The sequence below is a fragment of the Babylonia areolata genome, chromosome 26 (genome assembly GCF_041734735.1).
Source record: "Babylonia areolata isolate BAREFJ2019XMU chromosome 26, ASM4173473v1, whole genome shotgun sequence".
In the NCBI taxonomy this organism is placed as follows: domain Eukaryota; kingdom Metazoa; phylum Mollusca; class Gastropoda; order Neogastropoda; family Buccinidae; genus Babylonia; species Babylonia areolata.
Genome location: NC_134901.1, coordinates 31245726 through 31268118, shown reverse-complemented (window position 1 = coordinate 31268118; position 22393 = coordinate 31245726). Strand labels below are relative to the sequence as shown.

At 40.8% G+C, this 22393-nt stretch overlaps 1 protein-coding gene across 2 annotated transcripts in view; it reads left to right on the top strand.

The window, feature by feature from the left end:
* The window catches only part of LOC143300610 (dehydrogenase/reductase SDR family member 4-like), a 124060-nt gene extending 102000 nt beyond the window's left edge, over nt 1-22060 (top strand). For both annotated transcript variants that reach the window (XM_076614394.1, XM_076614393.1), the window contains exons 8-10: nt 604-738; nt 16941-16999; nt 17477-22060. In XM_076614394.1, coding sequence (XP_076470509.1) covers nt 604-738; nt 16941-16999; nt 17477-17591 — 309 coding nt within the window. In that variant the 3' untranslated portion in view covers nt 17592-22060. The remainder of the gene's footprint in view (nt 1-603; nt 739-16940; nt 17000-17476) is intronic.
* Nucleotides 22061-22393: the final 333 nt, after the last annotated feature.

Genomic DNA, 22393 nt, shown 5'->3' with positions numbered 1-22393 from the left:
AACTGGAAGTAGCATGCTTATTGTCAGATTATACCCGTAGAAGGAAAGAAAATGGTATAATAGCAATCACAACTCTTGTAGACATTAAGTGAATAACTGTCCCAGCAATGACAAACATCGGTTCAGTCAAGATAAAAAGTCAATCAAGCTCTCAGAAACTGAGCAGTCAAGCTTTCCTTACACCAAAGAGCATCTCCCTTCAGAGAAGGAAGCTCTTTGATGATACTCCTTCATAGTTGCAACTGAGCTGATAGAGTGTCTGTCAGTCAACTGATCAGTGACAAAGAGCTTGCATGTTATTCCCATCCATTTTGTATCAGCGCTGTGTTTGCATGTTATTCCCATCCATTTTGTATCAGCCCTGTGTTTGCATGTTATTCCCATCCATTTTGTATCAGCGCTGTATTTGCATGTTATTCCCATCCATTTTGTATCAGCGCTGTGTTTCATGAAAATCATGAATTATTAGTTGTTGTCATACCCAGCAGTTGAGCACTGTCAAAAGACAGTTCAGTGATGTTCACAGCCACACCCCTTTCCACGCCCTCTGTCTGGCCTTTGACAAAGTAATTATGATATAATGATGTGCATGTGTATGTGCAGATGATTGGTGCTTATTCTGTCAGCAAGACAACACTTGTTGGGTTGACAAAGGCGCTGGCACCTGAGCTGGCCAAAAGTAACATTCGTGTCAACAGCGTGGCTCCTGGCCTTATCAAGACCAAGTTCAGCAAGGCTGTGAGTATATTGTGAGGGAGAAAGACTATGGAGGTGTGGGTGCAAGAGAATGTGTCTTATATGCCGTGTGTGGTTTTTTTTTTTTCTTTCTTCAATGTCTTTTCACTTGGATGTGTAATGCGAGTGTGTGTGTGTGTGTGTGTATGCTTGCATGTGTATGCACTCTTTCATTGGAACACTAAAACATTGTATTGCAGAGGTTAAGGCATGAATGAAACAAAACAAATTACAATTAAATAATAGCAAAATTGAAGCTCTTGTTATTTCTTCAGACGTTCTATTAACAGCTCCTTACCTTCTTCTCATAAAATTGGAGATTCAAATGTAGACCTTGTATCTTCAGTAAAAAATCTGATCTGGGTGTCACATTTGATTCAAACCTTTCCATGAGGAAACATGTACGCAATCTCTGCAAGGCTGCATACTTTACAGTTTAAAGATCAGTTCCATCCGACATCTCCTCACTACTAAAGCAACACAAACTCTGGTGTAATCTCTTGTCTCATCCAGACTTGATTATTGTTATTCAGTCCTCATTGGTTGTCCTCAATATTTAATACAAAAACTCCAGAAAGTCCAAAATGCAGCAGCAAGATTGATCTTTAGAACCAAAAAGATTGACAATGTCACCCCTCATATACTTTTTCTTCACTTGTTACAAATTTCTGCCGGCATTCAGTACAGAGTCACATCTCTCACCTTTGGTGCTGCCCCTCAGTACCTGAACAAACTCACACATCCCCACAACAACTCTGATCATGTTCTGATTCACGGCGGTTACTAATTCCCTGTGTAAAAACCAGATGCTTTGGTGATTCTTCCCTCTCCACCCCCCCCCCACCCCCACCCCCATTCCATCAAAAACCAGTGAAGCATTACACAGTAGATTCTCCTTCACGGAGTAACCATAAACACTGACAGTCATTTCACATAAGTTATATCATTCATTAATTGCAAGGGATTTTTATATTCTGCATATCCCCTATCCCAACACACACACACACACACACACACACACACACACACACACACACACAGAGCCAGACATACATACATTAACATATAATCCCTATCACAATATCACAAAATATCAGCATAATCTTCTGTGGCATGGAGGAATCACAAAGAATAATGCATCAAATACAGATTCCTAGAATGTGCAAATATGATTATGAAAAAAAAGCAGTATAATGATAATAATAATAATAATAACTGGACATTTATCAGCACTTTCCTGTTTGCACAAAGCGCTGTACAATTCACACACACATGCATACAAAACACACTTAGTCCTCAGCTCACAATCATGCACAGTAAACATATATACGCTCATACAAACTCGTATGTACAATACGATCATACATACAAATGTACATACATACATACATACATGCATGCATCCATCTATACATACATACATGCGACGCACAAATATACAGTGTTACAAATATACCTACACAATCAACTAACTACTTTCATGTATGAGAGAGGGTCTAGAGGAAATGCTGCTGGAAGAGGAAAGTCTTGAGGTTAGATTTAAAGGAAGGCAGTGAGGGGCTGTGACGGATGTGGTGAGGCAAAGAGTTCCATATTTGAACAGCAGGTGATGAAAAGGCTCGACCACTGTGCTGTTCTGGTTTGTATTTTTGGATGCAGAAGGTTCTGTCATCAGCAGCAGAGCGAAGAGAACGGGAGGGAACGTGGATTTGAAAGATGTCAGAGAGGTATCAGGTTGCAGTTCAAGATATGACATGGCAGCAGAGACAGGCGGCTTTGTGTTTGATTCTTTGCTCTATGGATAACCAGTGCAACTCTTTTAGAAGGAATGTGCAGTGTGCAGATCTTTTTGCTTTATAAATCAGTTTGGTGGCGGAGTTGTGTACAGTACTATCAAGAAGAGTCAAAACATGTTACATAATATAGTGGATTTGTTATGTTAACCATCTGTCTCACTTTTCAGTTATTCTCATTCTCTCTCTTACACAGACAAACTGACAGACAGCCAGACACAAACACACACGCGCGCGCATGCACGCATGCACACACGCACGCTGACTTAATCAATGGTACCAGAGCATTTGATACTTCAAGTCAACACAGAGAAATAAACGATGATTAATCAAGAATTAGCGCATGGTGTTGCAGAAATTTGCCTGTCACGGGCATGTCTGTACATGTCTGTTGGCAGTGTTGTATGTTTTTTTTTTTTAAGCAATAATATTGATAGTAAAACTAATTTCCACAACCTTTCTTAAATATGCAGATGTGCCCTACTAAACTTTAATCATTTAATCATTTATTTATCCCATGTATGGGAAACCACTTCCGTTCAAAGTCATTGTAGCACATGTCCAATCTAGATGCCCATTTTTCAGTGTGGTAATTGTACTGTACTTCCTTCATGAATACTGTTATTGTTGGTCTGATTTTGTTGATTCTGTATTGTGAATAAAAATCTAGCGCATAGTATAGGTCCAGAACTTCATTGGTTTTTGTTTTGTTGTCAGTTCCAAGCAAATCAAGTTCAGTATTAAACTAAAAGACAGTCTCTCACATACTTGGCGCTTATCTTTCAATAGTTGTCCCAGCTCTAACCAGTAAGTCTGCATATAATTGCAGTCCCATAGATGATGGTGTATATATCTTTTTTTGTTATTATAAAAGTTGCATTGATCACTCTCTGTCGATGCCATTCTTTTAAGAATACTACTAGATCGGTAGGTCAGTTGTGAAATGTCATCTGCTATACAGTGCCATGGAAGGTAATTGTAGTCAGCTGAGCACTTGGCTACAATGAGATATGTTTTCAGTCCTAACCTAAAAGACTCTAAGGACTCACTATGAGGGAGTGTGGTAGAGAGGTCCAGAGCTTAGCTGTTGAGAAAGAAAAACCTCACTGGCCATGCTGTTTGCCTGTGAAAGTAGGAAGCTGAAAGAGCCTGGTGCCAGCAGAGCATTGAAGGGTCATGGAAGGAATATATATATATGGAGAAGTTCAGATAGGTACTGAGGAGCAGAGCTACTGATAACAGACAGGAGCACTTGTATTTTATTCTTTGTTCATTTGGAAGCCAGTGCAACTTGTATGATTTCTAGAAGATTTTTGATAAGCCTGGCAGCAGAGTTTTGAATGCACTGAAGAGGTTGATTGAGAGATTGAGGACAGCATATGAAGACAGTGCTACAATAGTCAAGACAAGAAAGGATATAAGAAGAGACTAGAGTCTTCATTGCTTTTTCTGTAAGAAATGAACAAACTGAAGTCTGTGAAAATGTTGTACAATTCTCTCTGATGTTGGAGGTGTCTTTTGCAAAGGGTACACAGGTGTAATAATATACATGTACAGTAATACCTGTAACCTAAGTAAGATTACAGGAACACTCCAACGGGTTCAACTGGGATCTAGCAGTCTGTAAAGTGAGTGTGTTCTCTGTGTGTGTGTGTGTGTGTGTGTGTGTGATGTTGTATGTGCATGTGTGTGTGCATGTTTGTGAGCGTGCATGTGGGTTCTTGTGTGCATGCATGTGCTCATGCATGTGTGCAGTTTTTTGTAAAAACTGTATTGATGGAATAGGCTAACTGCATGCAAGGCAGTCTTCATGTATTATGTTACCAATATGTTTTTCATATTCAAGAAGTGTGCAGACGCACCAAGACACAGACTTCTGGATAAACAGAAAAGCAAACACACAGAGAAGAACCACATACTGGAAGGGGATGGGAGATGCGAATACCTGATGCAGGGCTGTGGAAGAGACAAATGACAATGCCTATATTTGAAGATAACAGATAACCACTGTTGTGCCTTATACAGCTGGGTCTCACCCTCATACTGCCTATGTATTACATGGCAAAATCATGATGCACTGAAGAAGAAAAAAATGCAAAGAATAAACACTTTAATGAAGTGTTCATTTATGTTAAACAAAATGTTAACTTGTAAAGAATACAATTTTTTTTTTTAGAGATTTCATAAATGTAAAAAGAAAAAGAGAGGTATTGATCTGGCAATGTCATCTTTGTTGGTGACTTTATTGTACATTTTGAACTCTCCTCCCAGACTATATCTAAACAGCTTTGCAATATCTTTTGTGACCACAATCTTATCCAAGTCATTGATGAACCTACTCACAAAGACACATTCTTGATTTACTTGTGGTGAGAGAAAATGATGATCTCCTCCAGTCTGTTTCTGTCACAGACTTAGTCCTATTATATAAAATCACAAAGCCATTTTCTTCAGTCTTTCAGTTCAGAAGCTTTCGCATCAAAAACATTACAGTAAGTCTCAAAACTTGAAGGAGATTGACACTGGCTCTTTCCATTCCATTCCATTCATTCTCCTGCCCGGGATGGGCGTAGAGGAGACATGAGGGACGATTCCGTAGTCAGACGACGCCATCCGGTTCTATCTTCTGCCTGTTGTATCAGCGTAGCGCTATCCATATTGGTCCATTCCTTGATGTTGTCCATCCAGCATTTGGCTTGCCTCCCTCTTCGCCTACCACCCTCTAGCGTTCCCTGTAGAACTGTCTTTTGCAGTGAATTGTGGCATGTCACATGCCCGAACCATGACAGCTTCCTCCTTTTGACCACTGCTAAGAGTGGTTCCAGTGGACCCGCTAGCATAGTTATTTGGCTCATGACAAAGTCATTGGTCTTTCTGTCCTTCCATGAGATTCCAAGCAATCGTCTGAAGCATTTTGTCTCAAACGTCTGGACTTTCCTAGTAGTTTCTGCTGTTAAAGTCCAACTTTCACATCCATACAGCAGTATGGATAGCACCAGGGATCGGTACAGTTTGATCTTTGTTGGAAAGCTGATCTCTCTGCTCTTCCAAATCTTGCTGAGCTTAGCCATTGCTGATGTTGCGATCGCTATCCTAATCTTTATTTCAGTTGTTGAGTGACCGTCGTTTGTGAGGGTGGAGCCGAGATATTTGAAAGCATCCACTTCTTCAAGTTGTTGTCCGTTCATGAAGATTTGAGCTTGGGTGTTGGTTGAGCTGTTTACCAACACTTTGCTTTTCTCGGTGCTCACTTCCATTCCGTATGCACCTGCTCTTCCTTCTAGTCTCTTGGTGAGGTCTTGTAGTTCTTTGTTGCTGCCTCCTAGTAGATCTATGTCATCTGCGAATCTCAAGTTGTTGATGATTCTTCCTCCTATGGAGATGGTAGAGTGGAAGTCATGGAGGGTTTCGCGCATGATGTTTTCTAGGAAAAGGTTGAATAGTACTGGGGAGAGCAGGCAACCCTGACGGACACCGACTGTGGTCTTAAAGTATATTCCGATTTGGTTGTTGAGGAGGACTGCGCTGCTGGATGTCCTGTACAGCGCCTGAATGACTTGGGTGAGACCCTCCTCGATGCCAAACTGTCTGAGTACCTGCCACAGACCATCATGCCACACCCATGTCAAAGGCTTTCTTGAAGTCTATGAAGTTGTGGAACAGGTCTCTTTGATGTTGCAGGTGTTTTTCCATCAGTAATCGGCAGGTGAAGATCTGTTCTACTGTGCTTCTGCCTGCTCTGAATCCGGCTTGTTCCTCTGCCAGGTGTTCTTCAGCCTCTTTCTTGAGTCGGTTTAGAATGACTCGAAGCATGATTTTGCTCGTGTGGCTAATAAGACTGATTGTCCTGTAATTCTGGCATTGGCGGAGATTCCCCTTTTTTGGTATGGGGATGATGAGCGACCGAGTCCATTCTGAGGACCACTGTTTTGTCTCCCAGATCTTTTGACAGATTGCTGTTACAATTGTGACCAGCTCATTCCCTCCGTGTTTGAGCAGCTCTGCCGGAATGTTGTCTGCTCCAGGTGACTTTCCTGCTGGTAGACTGCGTACAGCTTCTTCCACTTCTTCCCTCAACACTGGCAGGGGTGAAGGTTCCCTTGATGGTGTTATGTCTCTGTCGATCAAACTGTCATCTGGTTGTATGGGATAGTTGTATAATTCTTGACAGTATTGTGTCCATCTGTTCAGAACAGCGGAGCTTTCTGTCAGTAGCTCGCCTGAGGTATCTTCAATGACAGACGATTTGTTCTGCTGCGTCTTGGTGAGTTTCTTCAGTGTGGCATAGGCAAATTTGCTGTTTCCTCCTTCCATTCCTTTTTCGATCTTCTCACACTGGTCGTTGATCCATTGTTCTTTGGCTTCTTCCATCTTTTTTCTCACAAGTTTATTGGTTTCACGATACTGTGCGGCTTCGTTAGGGCTAGTGTTTTTCGTCTTCTTCAGGGATCTTCTCTTATCACACAGGTCAAGGATGTCGTTAGAGATCCATGGCTGGTGTTTCTTCCTCTGTCGCCCCAGTACCTCTTCAGCTGTTTCACGGACTGCCTCATTGAAGGTGTTGGTGAGGTCGTTGATGTTGTTATCCAGAAGGCTGAGTGCCGCAAACCGTCCCCCGAGCTGAGCTTGGAAGACCTCTTCAATCTCCGGGTCTTTAAGCTTCTCCAGATCAAACTTGATACGGGGTTGCACCGCTTGGTGTTTTTTCTTCAGCTTCATCTTCATTGTGAGCAGCACAAGGTCGTGATCACTGCCTATGTCAGCTCCGGGGTAAGTCCTCGTCTTTGCTCTGTTGATGCTTGATTTGAAACGCCGCGGGGTGAGGACAAAGTCAATCTGGTTGTGAGTTCTCCCGTTCGGTGCATGCCAGGTTGTTCTTCTTGACAGTTTGTGAGGGTAAAGAGTGTTAGCGATGGTGAGCCTTTGGCTGCACGCAAACTCCAGAAGGCGAAGTCCCCTGTCATTGGTGTCTCCTGTGCCATACTGGCCCACTGTTCCAGCCCAGTCGTTGTAGGCATCTGGGCCGATTTTGGCATTGAAGTCCCCCTGTACAATGATGATGTCTTTTTTGGGGGCCTTCTTGATGGTGTCTTCTATTTTTTCGTAAAATTCTTCGACATCCTGGTCATCATGGTCAGTTGTTGGTGCATATACTTGGATGATTGTGATGTTATTCGGTTTAGCTGACACTCGAATACTGATGACACGGCTGGTAACTGGTGTGCAGCTCATGATGCATCCAATGACTTCTTTGCGTACGATGAAACCTACGCCATGTTCATGTCGAGAATCTTCACCACTATACCACATCTTGTGTCCGTCATCCGTCATCATCTCTCCCAGTCCCGTCCATCGTACTTCTGATAACCCCACAATGTCCCATTGGTAACGTTTTAGTTCAAGCTCAAGTTCTATCACTTTGCCGCATTGATATAGGGTGCGGACGTTCCAAGTTCCAATGATGACTTTTTCTTGTGGCAACTTAAATAGTTCTTTTGCTCCAGTAGCTGACTTTACACTTCCACCCTGGGGCAAGCCAATGGTAAGCGCGGTCGTTGTTGATCCGGGCCTCGACCGATCCGGCATGTTGCTGGCTATGGTTGTGTCCTTCATGTCTTTTCTGTGGGCTTAGGTTATTCCTTGGTGGCGCCAATCTCCTCTCCAAGTCTCCTACCAGTTATACCGCCAGTTACTCGGTCGCGCCATGACACAGCAAGCTTAGTGAAAACATGGACGCCACGGGATGGCGTTGCTGTGGACACAGTAATGTAGGAGAGGCCTTTTGCAATAACCTTACTGTCTGGCAAACCAGGCAGTGGCTATGCGGCGATCACTTCACCTGGAAAGGAGAGGTTATCGAGTGACACATCACTTACTGGCTCTTTAGACCGTTTTAAAATATGAGATATCCAATTGGTTTAAAAGTAGTAAGCATTTTCGGTTAATTTATGCTGCATATCATTTCCTAAAGGATTTGGGTGTGCTAAATTCATTTAACAAATTTGCCACTTGAAATCTCGCTTCTTTTCTTAGATATAATTAGTTATTCAAAATGGCCGCTTCGCAGAACAGAAAACTCCTTCAGGCGTTAGTGGACACTGGCAAAGTTTAGTGTTTATTTCAAATAATTCTGAACCAAAATTTGTAAAAAAAACAAACATATAAGCATTTCAAACTTGTATTTCTCTTCATAATTGTAAGGACTGGATTATCTTTCTTTCAAAATGTACCCCCGACCCCTCCCCGCGCAAATAAATGAAATAATGAAAATTAACCTCTATGCCTTTTAGTTTTGATTTGAAATTCTTTGTACATGGGAAATGCAAAAGCAGTCAAGTTTGAGTTATCTGAATGATAATTACATAAGTAAGCCTTTGACTGACCAAACTAAACAGCAAAAGAAAAGAAAGGTGGTAAATACAAAGAAGGTGCCAAATTCGTACTATTTTGTCTGAAGACAGATTGAAGTTGCTGCTAGGCTTCATAATCTGTCAATTTTCTTGCACAACAGTACCTTCTCCTGTGCCAATTTGCTAAATCCAATAAAATCTCTTGATAAAGCAGACGCAGCCAGCAACGTTAAATTAATGGAACAGAGGCCTAACTATTCACGATTTTCTGGTTCAGTTCGTGTAGTTTCGCTTTAGTGTATGTAAACGATAGAGGAACAATGCCTGCTTGCATGATATGGAATGACATGGCGTCGTGTGTTGGTGGCAAGGTTTCCAAGGGCTGGGCTCGAGCAAACAGAACTGACCTTGCATCGTCTACGGAAGCAGTGTCCATGTTGTACACTTTACAGATGAAGGCCTCTGCATCAGCACACGCTTGGTGAGACAGTTCATCTCTTCCAAGTGTTGCAAGGAGGGCATGATGCTCTTTGAAGACTTGCAAGCAGGATATCTTGGGATGGCCAGCATGAACGATGTCGTATCACTTCCAGTAAGTGAATGAAATGCCGGTAAGGCACCGAGGAAACTGTTGTCAGAGGGAAGCTGATCTACAATGGTGTGGATTGGAATGTACTTTCTGCTCTTTGACGTTCCCGCTTTCATCCACACTTTTAAGCATGGCATTTTGTTGAAGTGGGCGAGGAGAAGGGCCAGCACATCCGTATCTCGTGCAGCAACAACAACGCTTGAAGCTTGGCTCTTCACACAGTGAAGAATAAGCCGAGTGTCAGCCTCCTTGTGTTTGGTTTCTAACTCTTCAGTGTTTACATCAGGAGCTGAGGACTCAACCTGCTCTTCATCACTGAAGCCACAACTACAATGATCTTGTTTTCAGGTGCCAGAAGGATCAGTTGGCGAGACAAGAAATTGGCCAGGTCAGCTTTGTTCTCTGCAAGGGCAATGAAGTTTTTCCACTTTGGTGGTAGAGGGACTTCTCTGCTTTGGATCTCTCTCCTCACGGGCACTGCATGCTTGCCTCATTTCTGTCTGGTGCCATTCTTGATGGACATTTTATAGTACCTGTCAAACACAACATCAGTTCGAGTGAAGACAGTGCCACTCTGAAGAACAGATTCAACAAATGTGTCAGCTAGGTCACCGAAGGTCTTGGGATTTGGTGGCTTTCCAATTGCAATCACAAGTGCTTGGCCATCAATGATGAGTGTGGGTTCTTCTCCAAGGTCAGCTGGTTGAAGGTTTGGGTGGCAAGGTGTGTCACCAATCACAGCATCTGCTAGAAGGGATTTCTGACCAGAACGGAGATTGCCAGTCATTTCTGCTATAGCAGCTGGGGCAGGAAGAAGCTCATGCTGTAGTAGTCTTGCAGATTGACGTCTCTTCCAGCTCTGTATGCCGTGACAAGTCGTTGTAGAAACTGTCTGTCGGCCTGGATGACTTTCTGTGCACTCGTCTTGGATTGCTTTTGTTCCACTTCGAATTGGGATGCGAATGTCAGGCATTTGTTCCTGTGTAAAGTGTCTCTGAACTGCACTTGTCGGTCGTTGCAGACAACAAGCTTTTCTTCAATGAATTTGATCAGCTGGCCTTGACCCCTTTCCTAGACTGTCAACAAATGTTCAGTGATGTTGCTGGGGATAACATCCTGTGTTGCAATGTTCTGCAAGTCTGTGGTTGCCTCGTGTGTGAAGAGCTTAAAGGTTTGCAAAGTGTTCAGCAGCTTATTTTCATCCCTCAGATCAAGCCTTTGTCTTGCCGGGTTACACTGATTGTGTGTAAAGTTGTCATCTTGTGATTGTGTGTGAAGTTGTCATCTTGTCTCAGTCCTAAGGTACATTTCGTTTCACTGTTGATGTGATATCTGAGGTTGTAGGAGAGGGCCCACCTGTTCAGCGCTGTGGTTGTTTTGGTGATGCCTACTATTCCACCACCCTTCTTCCCTGTGTTGTTGAGCCATTCCTGACTTTGGTCAGGGTCAACTTGGTTGAACTGTTGAGGTGACCTCTTGACCATGAAGTTGCCCTTTTCAAACTCCGCCTTGACGTTCTCCGGCAACTGATTCATCTCACGTAAGAAGATGAATCCCCATTTGGCCAAAAGCATGCAGATGTAGTTGCCAAAGGCCTTCTCTGTGTGCTCTGGTGAAAAGTAGGAGAATCTGGACCATCTGCATGTATGTCCACCAGAACTTGAAGTTGGGATTATCATTGCTCGACACAAATGCATCCATAGCCTTGCTGAAGTTTGGAGAAGCAAACAACTTCATCAGTCCATCTGTGCCATCAGTGGACAGTTCATCCTGTATCTGTCTTTCTAGATCTTGGTCTGTGTCTTTGATGAACATCAAGAGCTTGGGAACAAGCAATCGTCAAAGTGCCTGAAATATCAACTTGTGTCCTCTCATCCCCCAGGCATAGGACTTTCCAGACATCACCTGTTCTTCTGTTCCTGGACCAAAGATGTTACTTTCAATCCAAGCTTCCAGGAGACCTGATCCCTGTACATGCTTTCCAATAATCTGAAGAAAGTTCATAGCGGTATGAAGACCTCCTAATCTCACAACCAAAAAGTCCTGGTACTCTGGTTTGGCCCACTTGAGCTCCATCAGTCTCCAGAAGAGGGCTTCGTTGACTGTTATAACAACATGGTGTTGGCCAATTTGTCTGGTGATGTGCTTGCATCTCAACACAACTGTGTGAAGCGTATCAAGTTGATGGTCTGGCGCTTGTACGATTGGCATGTAACCAACTGTCGTCATCTCAGGTGAAACATCGCTGTGACTTTGATTGAAGTGGGTCCTGATGGACATTCTGATGTCTCAAACGATATCAATCCAGTGTTTGTTGGTGGTTTGTGGATAATATATTTATCAACAGTTAGTATCAAGAAGATATTTCAGTGTTTGATTTATATAAATAACTATTTTGGGAGGTTTAAAGCAGTATTATTTACTTTTGGTTGACTCAGTTGTTGATTTTTTTGATAAAATGTACATGTTCGTTTGGCGTGGCGGCCATATTGTTTGAGCCGTTACCATGGGAGACTGGAGCAAGGTGGCGCTTGGCAAATTATAGAAATCGATTCTGCATACCTTAAACGTTCAGAAAAACACGGTTGCCACAAATTAACCAACAATGCCTACGGGTATTGGCTTTTCCGAAAAAAGAAATAGGCTACTTTCTGTGATGATGTCAGTAAAGTAGCTTCTTTCTTGATCAATGACTGTTCCGAATCTAGTCTTCTGGATAATTTCAATTACTCTTTATGCGACACACACTTGATTGCCATGCTCCTGTTCGTATCAGACAGTCACTGACCGTCCTTCAGCCCTTTGGATCACAGATGATATCAAAGCTGCCAAACAGAAGCTGAGGCAGTCAGAGAGGAGGTGGCAATCCAGGCACTTGGTCGTTCACTGCCAAATCTTCACCCAACAATGCTCTGTTCTTGAATCTCTTCAATACAAGACCAACAGTGAACATTATTGTGCTTGCTTGTCTAAATATAAATCTACCAAGACTCTTTCATTTCAAGACACTTATGAACTTTTTGGCAACACTTAAGTTCCTATCCTTCCTTCAACTGTCTCTCTTTCTGATCTTTCTGATAGATTTCTGTGAGTTCTTTGATCAGAAAATTTCAGTTATTCGCAGTCAGTTGAACTCCACTGTTTCAGATCCTGATGTTCACTTGGATACTTTCAATGGTGTCCCCTTGACTGCTTTTGAATGAGTCTCTGAGAAGACAATCCGTGAGTTGCTTATCGATACCCACTTGGATGCTGTGGTCTGGATCCTGTCTGCCGATCTTGTGAAACTGTTCAAATGGCCTTCTTCCAGTTATCACAAAGATTGTAAATATCTCTATGTCTACAGGTTTTTTTCCTGAAGATTTCAAACATGCCCTGGTCACGCCCCTATTGAAGAATCAAAGAAATTCTGAGGTGTTTCAGTCTGTATACAGACAGAATCACAGTACATAGCCCTCTTACACATATCCAAAACGTTACTGTCCTGTGCAGATAACAGAGATTGTCATGCTCTATAGGAGAACGGACTAGAAACCCCCGCCCAACTCAGCACAAACGCCCTGACAACACAAACACAGACTATAACAGAATAAAGGTTTATATATATATTTATTCAACACATGATTTATAAGACAGTACACAGATAATCACGCATATCAAACAAAACAAAGCGCCACACTGAAGTATAAATCAATTAACCACTGATGCAAGACATGACACACAAGGCACCAGTTAAATTGATCACAACTGATCACTTCCTTCCAAGTGGAAGCAGATGGTGTCCCAAACAACAAAATAAATCAACCAACTTGCCTGGAGGGAAAAAACGGCGTAGATGAAACACACAGACATAGACAGTACGTTGACGACGATGGAGGCACTAAAGCACTACACAAGGACGAGGATGATGAGGGTGAGTTGAAGATGAAGACAATGAGACTGGAACTGAACTGAAGTACAACGATGATGAAGGTGAGTAGGAGACAGAGGTGATGATGATGAAGTGATGACGATGACAAAGAACAGACAGTGACGATGACGAAGAACAGACAGTGACGATGACGAAGACAAGGACAAACATAGAATCCCTTGTAGGGACTCAGCCAGGCCAGAGGACGCTGGCGGTGGAAAGGAGTAGAAGGCGGTGGCAGCCAACGACATCGAACCCACAGAGGTAAAAGGCAGGCAGTGGGAGCCAAGGGGAGACAATGGATGCCCAGTGGAAGGGTAGGGAAGTCAGTGGATGGACAGGGATGTGGGAATACTGAAAAAACTTCCAGATGAGGTACTATTTCCAGAAGGTTGGAAGAACACAGAACACCGAAGATTTGAAGCCACTCAGAGGAAAAAGATCCTCACTTCTGAGCGCAGAACCTGGGCAAACAGCCCTGAAGAACACCAAACAGGCACAACTGCCTCCTTTGACAGTCGCGGAAGAAAAGCCCAGAATCCTGTAGCTGACTAACAAAGAAAGGTTGATCTCAGTTCAGTGGCAACCTGAACCAAGATCGACCCCGAGACCCATGTGCAATCAGCACAACCCACACTGCTGTCTAGCTGGATGGGGTGGGTGAACAAAGTGGGGGTTAAGCATGCACAACTGATTTGTCATGAGATGTGACAGAGATGTCTTGGTTGTGTCTGCTTGATCTCTCTGCAGTCTTCAACACAATAGAACATGATATTTTTCTCAACTGTCTTCATCATACTTTTGGATTATCTGACACAGCTCTTGATTGGTTTAAATCTTACCTCTCCAGTTGCATTCAAAGGGTGTTCATTTCCAGTATTCATTCCAAATCCAGACCTCTTCCTGTTCAACATGGTGTTCTCCAAGGTTCAGTTCTTGGTCCAGTATTAATTAATCTGTACACTCAACCACTGTCCGACCTCATCAGGCAACATCACAAATTTGCAGATGACACCCTGCTCCCCAAAGCTTGTTCCTAAAATTCTGTTGCCATCCTCCACAAAAACATAGAGATCTGCATTGTTGCTGTGAAGGAGTTGATGCTGACAAACACGCTTACCGTTAATGATCTCAAGACAAAAGCCATACTTATAGGTTCAAATTCTGCACTTGGCCACATTTCAGACCATACCTTGACTGCTTTGTTGATATCAACTTTTGTCAGAAACCTGGATGCATTTTTTGATTCGGCTCTGTCCATACATGACCATGTCAGTAATTTATGTAAAACTTCAAACTTCCAAATGAGGAAAATCCGTACCATTCGACCGTATCTGACTATCGAGACAAACACTCAGCTTGTTTGTTCCTTGATCCGAAGTCACACTGACTACTGCAATTCACTACTTGCTGGTCTGCCCTCAGATTTGTTGTCACGCCTTCAGATGATTTTGAACAATGCTGCAAGAATCATTTTCAGAAAGTTAAAAACAAGGATCACATTACCCCACTTTAAAGGACCTCTCCCATAATTATCTTCTGTCCCTTGTACATTCACCCCTTCCTGTTCTCTCAGGTCTTCAGCTGAAAAGTCCCCAAAACCTCTTCAAAGACATTTAGCTAAAGGGCCTTTTGGTATCAAGCATCTTCTGTCTGGAATTCTCTTCTTCTGGATCTCTGTCACTTACCAATGCTGTCCACTTTCAAAACAAACTTGAAAATCCACCTGTTCAAACAGGCCTTTGGGTGTGTTGAAGCATAGTTAATTATCTCCATTCTTCCTTCTTCTTCCCACCCCACTTTACCCTCTACTGACATCATGGTCTAGTGTGTCTGTGGGTGGGTGGTTGTATGTGTGTGTGTGTGTGCATGTGTAGGGTATTTTTGTCTTGTGTGTTTGTCTGTGCATCTGTCTGTGTGTGTGATTGTTCATACCTGCAATGAATAGTATTGTCCTGTATAGATAAACATATATGTGTTGTTTTTACGTGTGCAGAGGCATGTTATGATGCACTAATGTATGTTTTGTTTCATGTAAGGCACTTAGAGCCCATTACATGGGGAGTTTGCACCATATAAGTACTATCTGTTATTATTGATATGATCTCCAAATGACTGCCATGTTAATAGCATAACACCATTTTACTGCAACAATCTGGACTATGGGTTTAACAATGAAGAGCAGTTAAAACAGAGAATTGTTTCAACAGCATGAAATAACCCAAACTATGGTGATGTGCTCATTGGAATAGATGCTTGTGTATCTGATAATGTTAACCCCTAGGCTGCCTGCATGACGAGATAACTCGTCATGGCAAGCATGTATGCTTCGCTGCCTGCATGACAAGATAACTCGTCATCGAAATATTCTGACTTTTCCCTGGTTTGCATTCACTTCCTTGGCAAAAATAGTGGTAGCTTTAGCCTGGGGAATCTCTCTAGATTCTATTCATAGCTAGAAACCCCATCTACGTCATGAAGCAGTCCTTTATTTGAACGTTTTGGTTGGGTCACTGTCCAAGTGTTTGCCTGACTTCTCTCCTCGCTTGCTCAACAAAATGTCGGACTGACGCCGTGCTCAAGACATGCGATCGTGACGAACTAAATCAACCATGATTTCTTTCTTTAGCTGATGCTCAGAAAGAATTGAAGCGTAAATTCGAAGGAGAAGATAGAGATGAACATTTATAGGACGATCTGATAGAAAATAAAGGGAGTAATCAAGAGAGTGGCCAAGATGCGACTGTCAGTGAGTGATGCCAGCTGTACAGATGTTAGCAGACGACAGATGACCGAATTAGCAGCAGAGCGATATTCTTGGCACGCAGCCAACGTGGTCTGATGAGAACTGAATCAAGTGACCGTGTGAGAGGGGTGAAGAGGAGGGCTGTGGAGACTGAGGGGGCGTGGCCTCACATCCATCTTATCACTTGGAGAAGTCACAATGTATTGTGTATCTATCTCTTAAAAAATATATATATTGTGGTTGTTCTAGTATGATTTTGTGTTTGCAGATATCCATTTGTCCAGAAAATATGATGTTTTTGTGCAAATTACCTGACTAATGTTTGTAATGAACAAGTTGAAAATGTGACAAAAAACAAAACACTGACTTCAAAACAACAGCATGTCACTAAAAATATATAAAATGGGAAAACAGCATGTGTTTTGTATTCTTTATTCATTTACCTTTCAGAAAATATATACTTTTATGGGTCTTTCTCCAATAACAAAGAGCACAGAATTTTTGGAAAATTTATACCCGTTTTTTGTGGAAAAAACCCTGGCAAATAGATTTCACTTAAAGCTTATTTTCCTGGCAGCGAAAGGGTTAATAGATAACCAATTTTTTATATTTTTGTGGAAGAACATCTAGCATCATTCAAATTTGCTGACTTGAAGATTGGTAAAGAGCATGAAGCAGACAGCAGAGGTTTTAAAGTGTGGGCACTAGTAGTGCACAAACTGTAGAATAAAAAAGTGATCAAAGCTATACAATGTGTGCATGAAACATTTTTCTGGCATGAAGATTGACAAAACATATGGTTTTCCACTTTCAACAGCTGTGGGGGCAGAGTGACAAGATAGCAGAGGCAACATTGAAGCAGATACCCATGCATCGGTAAGAATTCTGTACACTCTGCACCACTCCAATTACTTTTCTTGTGCTGATTGGATAGGGCACATATCAGACCTGCCTATTGATGTGTATTGACTGTAACAAATACAGGAAATATCTACTTCATTTGAAGCTTGGGGTTTTCCAGATTTCAGTGGATAATTCACTCAATCATTTCTGCTTCCAGTACACGTACAATTTGAGACCTGTTGGTGATCATCAGAGTCAAACACTGATTTTGAAATGAAACTATAGTAGTTGTGACTGCATGTCTCTTTCATAGTATACTGTAGTTTCTTTTTCATAAATCTCCTTTCTTTTTTCAGTTATATGTCCATATGTATTATCCTTACAATTATAATCAGTTCATCAGAAAATTTGTTTTATCAGATACATAGGTGCTGTCTAATTGTACAAAATGGAATATGAAGTGAGTGTAAATTACAACTGTAATCACTAGTGGATGGCGTGTCATTTCAGATTTGGTACCCCTGAGGACTGTGCAGGGGCGGTGTCCTTTCTGGCCTCAGATGATTCAGCCTACATGACAGGGGAGACCATCCTGGTGACAGGGGGAATGACATCCAGACTGTAGACAAAACTGGTTTGTTTTGTGAGTTAGGGTTGTATCCAGAGCATCCTTCACTCTAAAAAGTTTTCAGTGTGCAGCAACAATTTTGGATGACTAAAATAATTTTCAGACTCTTTTTAAAAAAATGGAAAAAAAACACACACAAAAAAACACACAATAAAACCTCTCTTGATGATGGATGACAAAGCACATACATCTCTCAATGTTTGCAGTGATTATTTTGAAATGATCTAATTTTCAGTGTCAGAGTCATGCTGTGAATAGCAGAACTGTTTGTGAAGCTGTTTCATATTCCCATGTTATGAAGTATTACCTTTAGCAAGGATAACTAATAGCACTGAAACTGGTCACTGTTGATAAAATCACATGGAAGTCCACCAAGAGTTTTCCCTCTTACCTCATTTATATCAAATTTAAAGGTTGAAAGATGGGTTGGATTGATCAGAATTAGATTTCTGAGCTTGGTTGTGGCCAGGAAAATATGTGCAGTTCACCTAGATGAAGAGCAGAATGACATAATTTAAAGGCAAAGAAGACTGTTGAGCTGTCCAGCATTGGAGAGGAAAGTGAAAGTGATTTTGACTGAAAGTGAACATGAGTTGGATGGGGAATTTTAGGATAGGTGAAGACTGTGGTTGTTTTGATTTTGAATATTAATTGATGACTGGTTTCATGCTGACAGTGTTTTGTCAGCATGAGGAGCTTTTGCATTTGACGCTTGTTAGGTCATAGTGGCATTTGATCCTTGTTTGATCAACACGTGCACTGTGGCATTTGACCCTTGTCAGGTCAGTGTGTACGCTATGGCCTTTGACCTTTGTTAGGTCGGTGTGTGCACTGTAGCATTTGACCCTTGTTAGTTCAGCATGGTCAGTGTGTGCATTGTGACATTTGACTTTGTTAGATCAGTGTGTGCACTGTGGCTTTTTAAAGTGAGAATGCTTGTTGATTGATCAAGAATGGAGAAAGGTGGTGGAAGACTATAGTCATTGTTATGCGAGTGGGGTAAGGGGTTTTCAGGCCTTGTGTCACATCGGTCACAAAGGTTATCTTTTTGCGTTATTTTTTTTTTAATGAAATATTTTATTAGATATGTCAAAAAAATCAAATACTTTATCATAAGTTACATTGCTAAAATAAAAGACATACGTTTCTGAAGGTGTTCTACTTTTACCAATTCCTATACATATCCATTTCTGGGTAAATTATTTCAGTGCCTAGTCACTGCAGCCTCCAGGCATTTCATACTCAAGAATGTCTTCAATAATTTTGATCATTTAAAGAAATGTTTGTCTTGTGAGCACGTGATATATGATCAAAATGAGTTAAGTAATGGATATATATGTATCAAGGAATAATTAAAATGCCTGTTGAAAAAAGAAGCAAAAGCAAAACTCTAAGAGTTTGGGGCTTTGCAGAACATAGAAGTATGTACAAAAATATGATGTTATGTGTTCATTTAGTTCTTTTTTTCAATTGTGAACTGAAATTAATCTCTAGTTTGAGGTTGATGATGATTTATTATTGTACATCTGCACGGTCTTCATCACCTAAACAAAGTGGGTGATTTTTTAATGTACATCTGCACGGTCTTCATCACCTAAACAAAGTGGATGATTTTTTAATGTACATCTGCACAGTCTTCATCACCTAAACAAAGTGGATGATTTTTTAATGTACATCTGCACGGTCTTTATCATCTAAACAAAGTGGATTATTTTTTTTAATGTAGATCCGCATGGTTTTTATCATCTAAACAAAGTGGATGATTTTTTAATGTACATCTGCATGGTGTTTATCATCTAAACAAAGTGGATGTCTTTATCATCTAAACAAAGTGGATGATTTTTTAATGTACATCTGCACGGTGTTTATCATCTAAACAAAGTGGATGATTTTTTAATGTACATCTGCACGGTGTTTATCATCTAAACAAAGTGGATGATTTTTTAATGTACATCTGCACGGTCTTTATCATCTAAACAAAGTGGATGATTTTTTAATGTACATCTGCACGGTGTTTATCATCTAAACAAAGTGGATGATTTTTTAATGTACATCTGCACGGTGTTTATCATCTAAACAAAGTGGATGATTTTTTAATATACATCTGCACGGTCTTTATCATCTAAAAAGAGTGGAGCATGGAATGCTGCTTCTATTGTGAGTACTTCACCCACAATGTATTGTGTCTTAAAGGCTGTACATTTTCCACAGTTGAGCATTATTGATCTCTGATGTAAATTCATGTTTGAGGTGACAGATAAAATATCTCCTTGTAATATCTAAAAGAGCTGTACACTAATGAACGGATTTTAATTCTAGTACTCTTATTCTAATTTGGTATGTGTATTTTCTACTTTTACTGATGCAAAAACTCTTCCATTGTGATTTGCAATTATTGTAGCTGACGTTTGAGTCCTTGTTACAAATGCTTTTAGAATATCTTTAAAAAGGTAAGTGTGTGATACCATTCATAATTAAAAGTTATTCACAGCATTCCAAAAGGGAATGCTTTTTTTTATGAAGAGTTAAATATGTGAAAGAAAGTCACTTCTTTTGCACAAACGAGAATGTGGGGTTCCCTATCTAACCAAGTCTGAGAAAATAATCATCAAGCCTTTGAATCTAGTAGCCTCTTCAGCAGGGAGGAGGGGGGAGGACCAACAGGAGGAAGTTAACTGGAATTATATTCTGTGGATACTTAATGCTTTGCATACCCTTCGTACACATGTGCAAATGCTTGAGTAGGTCAGGACACATCACATGAATGAACAGATTAAAATGCTCCCAGATTTGTGAGTGTTTATTGTGCGAGTAGCCAAGCTAATAATAATACTAATTTCCATAGATATTAAGATATCAGACTGAAATTTAGCTAACTGCAAATGCTACAGACATCCATTGGTAAAGATGTCAAACTGAAAAATTGTACATGTTCAGTTCAACATTCCTTTTGACAGCAATTCGGCAAAATTCACATCTGTAATTACCATGTGATACATTTTATTTTGATTATTGATTAAATGCATCCCCAATAATTAATCTCCAGCATCTTTATATTTTTCAAAAGGTGACAGAGTCCATTCTAAGTGTTCCAACGAACATAATTTATCAATATCATTGGCTTTAAGAACACGAAACCAAAACATGAAACCGTTTGGATATTGTCAAGGCAACACTTTTGAAACACCTGTGTGAAGTTAACAAAACAAGAGACAAGGCCTTCAAGACTCACTTGTGATACACATGTAGCCGGGTTGGCTACAATCTTCGTTGGGCCAGCTTAGCAGATGACTTTAGTGGCTCGCCGAAGGTTACTGAGAAAGTTGGTAAATCAGTCGCAAGTTATCTCCCTTCACAAGGAGCCGTATGATTTTTCATCAATTTTAAAAAATTATAAACACTTTCCTATAGATGAGATTATAGTTTTTATGTTCAATATTAGACTTCAGAAAGATCATACTTCTCAACTGCAATAATAATATTTGGCCAGAAAGCCTATAACTCTTTTAAATTAATATTTTTGTGAATGAATTTTGGCGCGATCTTCCAAATCCACTCAGTTGAAACATACAAAATACCTTCATTTTCTATAAATCGATATAGTTCCAGTGGAATTTAGATTGTGCATTAAAATGTAAATGATTAAGCTTTCTTCTCGTGTACTGCTTTCCGTGTACACCTGAGTTATAGGCATGCAGTGGTACGAAATGTTTGACAGCATTTCGGCCCCACAAAACTATCTCTTCTTCAAGCCATTGGAATTCGTCAGTGCCGATTTGAGCAAAATATGTTTTTACAATACCTAGACATTTTTATAGCGTGTCTTGCAGATGTTTGCATTTCTGTTATCAATCTGATTCGTATCATACATGTATAGTTGTGTTGTAGTTGGTTTAAACGAAGTATTTCATTGCCGATCACTTGTGCCAAAAGCACCGCCAAGCGGTGCCGACACGGGAGCTGTCCGTTGAGTTTTCTCTTGAATTTTGACATAAAAAATCTTCAGAAGCAGATTCTATAGATGATTTTTATATAGTTGGAAATTCAGGATTTTCAGTTACTTAACTGTTGCAATTATATTACATATCGCGACATATTAATTGTTGTAATGTACAAAAATGATACAGGAATTCGTTAAAAGCTCATTCATTCAGTGACTCTTTTTGTTTACAGTTTTTAACTACATTATTTTTGTAGAAAATGGTTTAGCTTAAGAAAATGCTCGTCTCTTGTAGTTTTGTGTGATATATAATATGTCTATGTTAGTTCCCCAAGCCAAAAGTCAGAAGCCGCTAAATTTGGTCAAACAAACACAAGCTTGGCCCCTCAAGGCTTGCGGAGCACCGGTTTTGTGAGTTGCTTCGCGGCGCTGGCTTTGCGGTTCGGCGGAACAGAAATAAGGAGTGAGCGAGTGCCAGACAAACGGAGAACTCTCCTGGTCTGGAAGAATAAAAGAAGAAAACCGGCGCACCGCCTTCCCGAGTCTACCTTGCCTGGCTGCAGCTCTCTTCTGCTAACACCTTCCTGTCTTCACCTTCTCTAACACCACCTTACCACCCAATCACACAATTAAAAAAAAAAAAAAAAAAATTATTATTAAAATGTGTTCTGTATTTAATATGATAAAAGCCTTGGGTAAAAAAAAAAAACCAACAAAAAAAACAACAACCCTAAAGCAGATTCGAATCAAGCATGTTCTGGCGAGAGGAAAGTGTCTTACACATAGCACTAACTTGCATCTACGAATGATGCTAAAAAATATTAAATCATGTTGTTGTTTTTTAGCATGATAAATCGGT